This window comes from Manis pentadactyla, chromosome 6, assembly GCF_030020395.1.
Source record: "Manis pentadactyla isolate mManPen7 chromosome 6, mManPen7.hap1, whole genome shotgun sequence".
Classification (NCBI taxonomy): domain Eukaryota; kingdom Metazoa; phylum Chordata; class Mammalia; order Pholidota; family Manidae; genus Manis; species Manis pentadactyla.
This window is the reverse complement of record NC_080024.1, coordinates 59895039-59907124: the sequence shown is the minus strand read 5'-3', so window position 1 is coordinate 59907124 and position 12086 is coordinate 59895039. Positions and strand designations below refer to the sequence as shown.

Sequence of the window (12086 nt, the reverse complement as noted above, 5' to 3'; positions counted from 1 at the left end):
GAAAAGAAAGAACAGTAGATAACCAGCAGAAATGTGGAAGGAATGATAATGCAAGATAAGAAGGTATCAAATTTCCTAGAACTTTAAAAATATATTTGTCATCCTGGAATATTTTTCTAATAAAAAGTCTATAAAGATAAATGCAATAATGTATACAAATGACGTTAAAGGTTTTAGAAGGAGAGTTGCTATTATCCAGATTACAATCCATAAACTAATTAGTAAGCAGAAAGGTGGTAATGTCATTATTTTCTCTTCGTATAGTATAGGAAAAGTAATTAAAACTGGAAATATGTCTTGGCTTGATTAAATGATTTAGTAGAGATATTGGGTAAAATGTATTTTTTTGTCCTTGTCTTAACATAGGAGCTGCAGATATTTTTCTGAGTTTATTGCATTTTTTAGTCAGATTTATTGTGGTATAATGTACATATAGTAAAATTGACACCTTTATTATATGTATAGTTCTGAGTTTTAACAGTGGTATACAGTTGTATAATTACTACCACAAGTGTACTTTAAAAGAGAAAAAAGAATTATGGGAATTGGTAATTTATAAATGTCAGAGTTAATGAATATGAAAATTTGTAAGGATACAAAAAGCAAACATTAAAAAGCATGTGTGTGTTTTGACTTAGTAAATTGTATTCTGCTTCCCATTAGATGTTCTAAATTAACTTGCCACAAAGTTTCTATCTTTATATAACATCTGATCAGTTTTTATATGCTCTTTATCCACATATAATATAATACCTTTTAAGTTACATATGTATATTTGCAGAAAATAACATTTTGACCATTTCTAGGGTGCTTTTAGATTATTTCTAGTTTGAACATACCTTCATACTTGAACACATTCAGAGCCTTCATTTATGGATAAAGGATGCTTGTCTATACTGCTGAAACTTGCATTAGGGAATACATTCACCTTTTGTAAGCTCTGGTAGAAGAAGCAAAAGGTAATTAACTCTAAACAAGGATTAGGAAAATAAATTCTAAATTGGTGAGATAAGATGTACCTTTTAAGAGATATGTTTAGGGATATGAAGAGTTGGTGTTTCTGTTATGTCTCACAAAGTGCCTCTGCTCTTCATTTATCCACCTTCTGCATCCTTGGTTCTTTTCAGGTATCCACTTGTTATTGATTCTTCACCTGTAATGATAGGATCAAGGTATTGTTAAGTCCAAAAATACATGTGATTTTTTAAAACTGTTCTGTTGGTTAAACACTGGACATTTAACTTCATGAATGTGTCAAAAGAGGGAAGGCTTTGAAATAATATGAATGACTACTATTGAAAAATTAATTATCCTGCACACCTTAGGCAGGATGCTTTCTTTTCTATCTCATTCATTCATGCTGCAAATAGGGATTCAGTTCCTTAGGTACTTTGCTAAGAAGTGGGGATATAAAAATATAGGCAGTGTTACCTTGAAAGAGCTTGATGTACAATGAGGGGAAACAGTTAACTAACATAGTTATAGTTTGGTATGAGAAATGCATCACCTTTTAATGATTCATTCCACACATGTTTATTGAGAACCAACTTTGTGGCATGCATTGTTCTAGGTACTGAGAACAGAGCAAGAAACAAGTAGACAAAGTCATGGTGGAGGGAGACAGTTAACCACAAATAATTAGATGGCATTAAGTGCCACACGGAGAATTAAAATAGAATGATATGAAGTGATTGCACCCCCACTTTTGTTTGGGTGATCAGGGAAGCTTTAAGATGTGTCACTTATTCTCAAAAAACAAAAAGGAACCAGCAATGTGAAGTCCAGGGAAGAGTATTGCAGGCAGCAGGACAAGTTGGGTCAAGGTCCTAAGATTGGTTTGGGTTTCTTATGTTTGAATGGAAGAAGCAAGGCCAGTTTTGGTTGTGTTGAGAATGGTAGAAGATGAGGTTGAAGAGGTAAGTAGGGGCCAGATTATCTAGGTTTTGTATGCTTCAGGTAAAGAGTTTGGCATGTTAGTGTAAGTGGAATGGAAATTTATTGGAATATTTTATTCTTGGAGTCATATGGTCACATTAAAAAAATCTCTCTTTGATTATTATGTGGAGAATGAGTAGAAGCAGGAGCACATTAGGAGGCTGTTTCAGTGTTGTAGGTGAGAATTGATGGTGGCTCAGACTGGGAGATAATAATGGAGAGAGGTCAGTGGTGGTATTCAGGACATATTTTGGTGGCTTTGTCTCACTGGACTTGCTAGTGGATGTGAGAGGATAAGAGAAAGAGAGGACTCAAGAGTAAGCCTGAGATTTTTCTCTTGAACAGCTGGGCAAATAGTGGTGCCTTTGATTTTGGGAAGATGGTGCAGTGAGCAAGTTTCAGATGCTTATTCAGCAGTCAAGTGGAGATGTTATGTGAACATTTGAATGTATGATTCTGGAGTTTCAGGGAGAGACTGGAACTGTTAATAAATATTTGGGAATTAGTGACATAATGAGGTATTTAATGCCATGCAACTGCATGACATCATTCATGTATAGTGACCAAGGCCACATAGCTAATAAGTAAGTAGCAGAATTAGGAGTCAGGCAGATTTGATGAACCCCAGAATCTATTCTGCCAAATCAGATTGCTGTAACTCACTTTCACATTTGGGTGGGCTAACATGATTTCTCAAAAACATCACTATGAGACTGACAGCAATAATTTGTTTATAATTATGATGGTGTTTTCTCCTTTTAGTAATGTGCTATTAATTAATATGTAGATTGGTGTGTTTTGTTTATAGAACATTTCATTTCAAAATGAAAAAAAATTTTTTTCCCAGTAATTTATAATTAAAGGGGAAGAAAATCCTAGAAAATTTTTTTTGTTGCAGCCATCCTTATGATTATATCTCCTTCAGAAAGATAAGTTACTTTAAAAGTGGTAAAGTAAAAATTTAATCATACTGTTTATATATGTGACTGAGTACTCAGGTATCATTTCATTTTCCCAGTACCACAGTGAAATACTCTGTGCTGTGACAGCATTTTGTTTGTGAAACTGTTAAAGCATTTAGTAAATTGTGTTGTGGCAATTTATATTTTGTGTCCCTGTCTCAGATACTCTTTCTTGTTTTTATATATATGTCTAGCATCTGGTACAGTTACTGGCACATTGGAGACCTGCAGTATTTATTTAATGAATAAAATGAATGTGATCAATTGTACAATATTATTTTAACACATTTAAATGATACTACTTCAAAAGCAAGTCACACAACCAGCAAATCATAGTTTAAAAGTGTGTTTTTTAAAAATGTAAGCTCCAAGTTCAAACAATAAATTCTATTAAGTTGTAGTGGGATTTATTTCTTATGTAACTTTTTCTTTTAAATAGGTAAACAAAATGTAAAAAATAGTATATATATACTGACAAACACTGTTCATATTACTCTGATTTCTACTTTTGTTTTAGGCCTACTGAGCTAGATGCACTGGTATTTGGGCATTTGTATACCATTCTTACCACGCAGTTGACCAATGACGAACTTTCTGAGAAGGTGAAAAACTACAGCAACCTCCTTGCTTTCTGTAGAAGAATTGAACAGCACTATTTTGAAGATCGTGGTAAAGGCAGCTCATCTGTCAGATTGTCTTAGAGTTATGTGTTAATTTAGTTACTAAAAAAACTTTTGAAATATATGTTTCTTGAATGATAAATACTGGTATCAGAATCTTAAAACCAAAAACATTGCTTTTGGAAACCTCAAAACGAATTCTGTAATGTATCCTGAATATGTACTCTGTACTATTATTTGTGTAAACATTAAAATAATTCTGTATGATTTCATTTGATATGTTGTATACTGTGTCTTGAATTTTTGTTTTCTTAAAACATGTATGCATATAAAAATAAAATAAAGCTCTAAAAACTATGGCTTGTTTACTTACTTACTTTTGATCTTTCTGAAAGTTACTCTCCAAGCTTTATACATGGAGTAAACAGTGTCTTCTCTAGGGCAAGTAATTTGTGTTCTGTATTCTCAAGATTACTTTTCCACATACATGGTGAACTTGGTTACTGGAAGAATGTTCTTAACCAGTATGCAGTTAGAAAATGTGAAAGGTTACAAAGTGATTAAATTCTGGAACAGATTACCATTTAAGAGCAGCATTCTTCATATCTGAACTTAATTGAATTTAAGAACATTTCATGTATTTACATTAGATAAAGGGATAGTTTCAAGAACCTTGTTTTTTGAAACTTTTTTTGAGACAAGGATATTTTAATAATGCTGTTCTATTTATTTTGTGGGGAAGGGAGGATAGTTTTCAGACATCAATAGGAATTGAACATAAAACACTAAGGATTGTATGTTGTCTTCCTTTAAAATTTTCTGATACTTTATTTAAAATCAGGAATGCTATGAAGAGTCAGCTATAAGAGTTATTTCTTAAAAATGTGTAGAATAATAGTTCTTTTATATTTTCTTTTTATGTACTAAGCCTTTTAAACTCATTTAATCCTTATGAAAACACTGAAGGCTATCCCCAGTTCACAGAAGATGGTAATTTTTGTAGAAAAGGATAATTTTCACAGAAAGGGTGTATATCTTGCTGAAGATCATAGAGTTAGTAAGTGGTAGAGTAATAATTCAAGCCCAGGCAATCTAGCATCTGTTTGGCTCTTAACAAACGCTGCATTTTATTTTTTAAGCTTAAAGATTTATGCCATAGGTGGTCTTAGTCTAAATCCCACATAAATTTTGGGTACTTTCTTTAGAGTTTAGTGCTATTTATTGTAGCTTTCCTCAACTTTGTAATGTGTATTATTAAAATAAAAAAATCCCATGGTGGGGGCTTTGTGTCTTTCCTATGCTTTTGCATAATTTTTGTGACAGGTGTTTTTTTGTGTATGGTACTTCATGATGCTTTTTTCTTTAATATTACTGTAATATTCATTTACTGGAACAAGTACCATTCCTCAGTATATAAAATCTAGACTTTTTGTTTATAAAAATATTACAGCAACATGGAATTCAACTGGTTGTATTTGTAATATGAGGAACACTGGGAGATAATGCTTATCCAATTTGAGATATTCACTCTTGTTTAAGACTTACTGTCTATATGTCACTCTCAGAGAGTCTTGTTTCTCCCCAGTGTTGAATGAATCACCATCAGAGCAGAATCCATTAGAAAACAGAAACCTTGATATCCCATTATGGTGGTTCAGTTACCTGTTTTTATCTTTTAAATTTGGATTCATAAAACAAAGTCACGGTAGCTGAAAATTATCATTGAAAAGCTAATTTGCTGAGCAAAGAGTTTAATATTTTGCTGCCCAAATACTTTAGTATGTTCTGAATTTTAACATAACTAGCATGATCCCTTATTTAAATTAAAATTTTAATCATAGGTAGTGAGACACTTTTAAGTCGAGATAGCTACGTTTGATGACTTCTGAATGATGTGCATATTGGGTTTAATGGACCTATCATATGAACCATTCAGAAGTCCAACTTGTTACTTTTTAATTGATTTGAATATTGGACAAGAAGCTATTAGTTCACTGGGCTCCCTAAATTCAGGAAAAGTAGAAATTATATGTCAGTTTGAGAGATTCACTAATAATATGTCTTGATTCTTTTTTGATGAGCAGATAATGAATAATATTTTTCTTTCTGTTGTGTATGATTGTCATTCAATGAGAATGGATAAAAAAGTGTAGCTATACATTAAGGTATTTCAAGATACTACATTCTAAAGTAAAATTTAAAATGATGCAACTTTTAAAATGAAATTTCTTGTTTTAAAGTACAACTTGCTTCTAATGAGATAATTTATAAGTTTTATTGAGTCTTAAATAAAAGGAATTATTAAAAAGTTTGATTATATCTAGACTGACAAAATATTTTCCTAATCTATTTTTAAGTTCCTAAGAATTGGGATCGGATTTCTATCTTTAATTTTTTTATACTTTTATCAAGTTGTGATAATTGAATGTGAGACTGGTAGATTCTCTGGAATTGTCTACTTAGACGACCCTGTTTTCTGTGAATAGAAATAATTTTATTTAGTCCTAATTGTTAAACATTTTGCTTGCCACCTTTTTTCTTTTTCCCTTTATTGCACTGAGTAAGACTTCTAGTTAACTGTAGTGCTGAAGAGGAGTAGTGATAGTGTACATCTTTGCCTTATTTGTGATCTTGGGAAAGCATTTAGTCTTTCACCATGAAGTATGATTGTAGGTTTTGTAGTTGTCCTCTATCAGGTTGAGGAAGTTCCTTTCTACTTCTGGTTTGCTGAAAGTGTGTGTGTGTGTGTGTGTGTGTGTGTGTGTGTGTGTGTGTGTGTTTAAATTATGAATGAATAATGTATTTTATCAAAGGCTTTTCCTCTATTGAGATTGTATCTTTTCTTTAGTCTGATTTACATTAATTGATTTTCAAATGTTGAATCAGTTTTAGTTTCCTGGGATAAACCCCATATGGTCATAATGTATTATCTTTATTATATATTGTTGGATTTGATTTTCTCGTATTTTCTTAAGGATTTTGTGTCTATATTCTTGAGAGATGTAAGTCTCCAGTTTTCTTGTAATTCCTTTGTCTGGTTTTGATATCAGGTTAATACTTGCTTTATTGAATGAGTCAGGAAGTACTTTTTCCTCTTTTGTGTTCTGTAAGAATTTAGATCTGGTATTTCTTCCTTGAATGTTTGGCAGAATTTGTCAATACAGCTATCTAAGCCTGGAGGTTTCTTTGTTGGAAGATTTTAAACTTAAATTTTTTATTTATTTAATAGATTTAGGACTAATCGGGTCATCTGTTTCTTCTTGTGATCTTTAGCATGTGACTTTCAAGGAATTTGTCTTATTTTCTCCAAGTTGAATTTATGAGCATAGAATTGTTCTTAGTATTCTGTTATTATCCTTTTAATGTCTCTAGCATCTGTAGTGATGCCCCTTCTTCTCCATATTTGTAATTTGTTGTTCTCTCTTTTTCTTGGTCAATCTAGCTAGAGGTTTATCAATTTTATTGATTGTTTTCCTCAAAACCCAGCTTTCAGTTTTATTGAGTCTTTTCTGTAGTTTTGTTCTCAGTTTCTTCTTGACTTTTAGCATTATTAGGTTCTTTCTTTTACTTGCTTTGGGTTAATTTTTGATGTACATTTTGTAGTTTCTTCATGTGGAATCTTGCACTGATTTGACATTTTCTTTCCTAAAATAAGCATTTAATACTATAAATTTTCCTCTAAGAACTGCTTTGAAGGAATTTTGAGATACTGTGCTTTTATTTCACTTAGTTTAAAATATTTTTTAATTCTCTTGTGATTTCTTTTATTCATGGTTTATTTAAAAGTATATTCTTTAATTTGAAAATATTTGAGGGTTTCTCATATTCTGTAATTGATTTCTAGTTTAATTCTATTTCTAGAACATATTTTATATTTTAGTTCTTTCAAATTTGTTAGAATTTGCATTGTAGTCTAGAATATGTTTTATCTTCTGGAGTGTTCCATGTGTAGTTAAAAAGAGTGTGCATTTTGCTATTGGATGAAGTATTCTGTATATATTAAGTTGGTCTAATTTGTTGATAGTGTTGTTAAGGTCTTTTATATCCTTATTAATTTTCTGCCTTCTTGTTCTACGTTATGAAAAAAGTGTGTTCTACATTGCTGAGAGAGAAGTGTTGAATTAAGGTGTTTTTTTCCTTTCTTCATTTCTAAGTTCTTTATCTCAAATGTATTTTGAGATCTATTATTAAGTGGATATATATTTACTATTATTAGTTTTTCTTGGAATAATGAACTTTTTATTGATAGATACTACCCTTTTTTATCCCTGGTATTTCTTGCTCTGACGTTATTTGAAAATAGTTATTTCATTTAATTTAGTTATTTGATACAGCTACTCATTTTCTTTAATGTTGGAAGGTCTATGTATGTTTATTATTTTACTTTTAGCCTATTTATATCCTTTTATTTAAAATGTTTTTCTTATAAATAGCTTAGAATTGGATCTTGGATTACCTGGCAATTCTTTCTCTTAATTGGTTGTTTAGGGTGTTTACATTTAATGTAATTATTGATAAAGGTAGATGAAAATGTATCATCTTGCCAGGTATTTTGTTTGTCCTGCTTGTTCAATGTCCTTAATTCTTTCTTCTTTTGTATTAATTGAGTTTTTAAGTGAGGCCATGTTATCTCTACCTTATTATTTGTACCTTAAAAATTTTTTAATAGTAGTTACCCAGGGTTTACAATGTATATCTTTAATCAGAGCCTCTGTTCAAGTTATATATACTACTTTACTCCCAGTGTATGGCTCTTGTCTTTTCATTTTCTCAGAGGTATCTTTGGAAGAGCAGAAATTTTTAATTTCGATGAAGTCTTTATTTTATAGATTATGCTTTTGTTGTCATATCTAAGAGATTTTTACCTAATCCAAAGTTTAAAAAATTAGTGTTCTCTTCTAGAAGTTTTATTGTTTTAGTTTTTTGTATCATTTACGTCTATGATCCATATTGATCTAATGGGGGTGAGATAAAAGTCTAAGTTCTTTACTTGCATATGGATATCCAATTGATTTTCTTTGGCATCTTTTGTTCCATGTGAGAAACAGGTGTGAAAGATCCAGGTGGGAGTTACGTGCCTTTCCTGCAACTGCTGTTCTTCTCTCCAAAGGACCACAAGGGACATTTTCTTAGATTCCCACTGTGTTTCCAATATTTTTTTGGCAAACTTCATGTAAGGTCTTTCAAGAAGAGCCTGAGAGTGTGAAATCCTCTTTTGTCTATGGCCTTCAAGGTTTTAATAGTCTTTTGTGAGCCCATACTCAGTGTTTAGCAATTGGTAAAAAATTTTAGCCAAGTTCTTACCATTGTCCAGTAGTGTCTGTTTCAGGTAAACAAGGGCTATGTCCATTCTCTCCTTAGACTTTGGGTTCTCTCCTAGGATAAAGAATTGGGGTGAATTGGCAGGTTGGTGTTCATCATTATTTTAAGGGGGGAAGCAATGCTTTTTTCAGCTTTCTACTGTCTAAAATGGGAACTCTGGAAATCTAGGTTGCTTTTTATTTTGGAAATAAATGCTCACCTAGAATTAAGGTACTGAATTTTTAAAGAGGTTTTATGAAAAATTTCAAACCTACAAAAAGAGAAAATAAAAGAACTCCCATGTACCTATTACCACTACCTTCCTTCAGCTTAGGGCAGTCTGTCCTATTTTTTGTGTGCTTTATTTACTTAATATATGTTCATAAGTTCATATAAGTCTCTTTTTTAAGATGTATGCAAACATGTTCTTTTTTCTTGGCACTTTGTTATGTAGCTCATAGCTACACCTAGATTAAAAAATAGAACATTACTATCATCTTAAAAGCCTCTCTGTGACACTGTTTTCATCTAATCCCCACCACGGAGGGTTGCCACTACACTGAAATTTGTGTTAATCATTCCTGTGAAATTTTTGCTTTATCTCTTATATAAATGGAATCATACTATATGCATTCTTCTGTGTTTTGCTTCTTTCACACAATTTTTTTTACATTTCCGAATTTCTTCCATTTGTTGCACCTAACAGTAGTTAACTATGTAGTACTCTCTTCAATGCAAATAACAATACTGTAGTTTTGCTCTCTTATGGACATTTTGGTTGCATCTAGAATTTTACTAATATAAAAAGTGTTGCTTATGAACAATCCTGTACATATGTCCTGGTATAAGAGTGCAAGAATTTTTCCAATGTAGTTGGATACTTCCCAATCCTTGGGAGTAACTGCTGGGTTGTCAGGTATGTGTATATTTAACTTTACTAAGTAATCCCAAATCATGTTCCTAAATGTTTATGCTTATGCTTATCTACCTTCTTTGTCAACAGTTAAGAGTCATTAGACTAATTTTTTCCAGTGTCATTTAAAAAAAATAAATTTTAGGTGTACGGCTTTATAATTGGACATCTGTATACACTACAAAGTGACCATTGCCTTCCAATGTGATTTTAATTTGTATTATCCAGGTAACCAATGAGCTGAGTATATGTGTATATGTTTATTGGCCAATCCCTCCCTCCCTCCCTTTCCTTCCTTCCATCTGTGTAATGACTACCCATAGTGGCTTTGCGTATTTTTCTGTTCAGTTGTTTGCCTTTTCTTAGTGATTTATGGGAGTACTATTTGTATTTTAGATATTAATGCCTACTTGGTAAAAGTGTTACAAAGATTTCCTCCCTAATTTGTGGTCTATCTTTTCACTCTTTATGGTATGTTGTAATATACAGAAATTCTTAATTTTTACATAGTTGAAGTGATGATCAATCTTTTCCTTTATGATTTGAGCTTTTTGGCTTTCTCTCTAAAGGACATCCCTCCCAATCTTTATGTATATGTCAGGGTTCAGTCTTAGAGTCCTGTCATTCTTGGGACTCCAAAATAAAGTTTTTCATGGGAAGTGATGTCTACATGCTTGTGACTGGTTTATTTTCTGTATTTTAACCCATCAGGTGGACATAGTCTTGGAAACCCCTGTGGTCATGGTGGCCCTGTGTCATGGAGCAGGTAACTGACAGCTAAACCCATTGTGTGATTTTGAGCAAAGTGTGTATTCTCGCGTACCCCTTGTAATTTTTTGCCTACTTTACCATCTGAGGGGAGACCTTTAAAACTGTTATGTCAAATGTAATAATCCCAGCAAAGAACACTTTGTGAAATTCCTAAGCACATTCAGTTTACTTTTTTGCCAAATTTGTGGAGGAAGACAACAAAAAACTGACATCAGATATGTTGAGGAAGGTAAAAATTTTAAATCCCTCTATAAAAGTTAAGGGGGAAGAAAGCCAAGTCTTTTAGGTACTGGTTAGCATGAAGAATTGACCTACAAAGGACTAAACTCTGCTCACCTGGCTCCTGTGTTCTCTGCAGGGTTTTTTGATGATAATTTATGAAGATTCTATTAGTAAATAGATCTAAAACATTAAGAAGCAATCATCATCATCATTGCCACACCACAAGTCATGCTAGATAGTTTAAGCAGGAAGGAATTTATTATAAGATATTAAATGGCTTACAGAAACAAATGTTGAGAAAACAACATATACTTTGAGGAATGACTCCACAGAACTGGGTCACCAATGAAGCTCTTGTTTTAGTATCAGGATAATGCTGGTCTCAGAAAATGGCTATGAAAGTGTTCCCTCCTCTTATTTTTTTGGAAGGGCTTGAGATGGATTGGTGTTAATTTTTCAAATGTTTACAAAATTCACCAGTGAAGCCATCTGGTCCTGGGATTTTCTTCATTGGGAGATTTTTTGATTACTGATTCAATCTTCATACTAGTAACCAGTCGATTTAGATTTTCAATTTCTTACTAATTCAATCTTGGTGAATTGCATGTTTCTAATAATTTTTCCATTTCTTGGTTGCCATATATTTTTCATAATAGCCTCTTAAGATCCTTTGAGTTTCTGTGATCTCAGTTGTAATGTCTCCTTTTTCATTTATAATTTTGTTGTTTGGGTCCTTTCTCTGTTTTCCTCCATTAGTCCAGTTAAGGGTGTCAGTTTTGTTTATCTTTTTAAAGAAACAACTCTTTGGTTAATCTTTTCTATTGTTTTTCTGTTCTCTTTTTCATTTTTTTTCTGATCTAATCTTTTATATCCTGTCTTCTGCTAACATTGGGACCAGGCTGCTCTTTTTCTAGTTCCTCAAGGTATAGATTTAGGCTGTTTATATGTGATCTTTCCTACTTTTTAATGTAGGTGTTTATTGCTATGAACTTTACTCTAAGAACTGCTTTTGCCACATCCTACAAGTTCTGGTGTGTTGTGTTTCCATTTTTATTTGTCTCAAAAAACTTTATTTCCCCTTTAATTCCTCGTTCCATTGGTTGTCCCAGAGAGTACTTTTAATTTTCATGTGTTTATGAATTTACTAGTTTTCTTCTTGTTAATTGATTTCTCTTCTCATGCTACTGTATGATATCAGTCTTCTTGAATTTGCTAAGACTTGTTTTGTGGCCTAACCTGTGGTCTAACCTGGCAGTGGTTCGTGTGTGCTTGAGAAGAATGTGTATTCTGCTGGTGGATGGGATGCTCTGCATATGTCCATTAGGTCCGTTTGGTCTGTGTTATTGTTCAGCTCTGCTGTTA

The 12086-nt window shown here is 32.3% G+C and overlaps 1 protein-coding gene across 1 annotated transcript in view; it reads left to right on the top strand.

Moving 5' to 3' along the window:
* The window catches only part of MTX2 (metaxin 2), a 67412-nt gene extending 63538 nt beyond the window's left edge, over positions 1–3874 (top strand). The window contains exon 10 of the mRNA XM_036879449.2: positions 3415–3874. Within this exon, the coding sequence (XP_036735344.1) occupies positions 3415–3598 (184 nt within the window). The 3' untranslated portion in view covers positions 3599–3874. The remainder of the gene's footprint in view (positions 1–3414) is intronic.
* The last annotated feature ends 8212 nt before the right edge of the window (positions 3875–12086 follow it).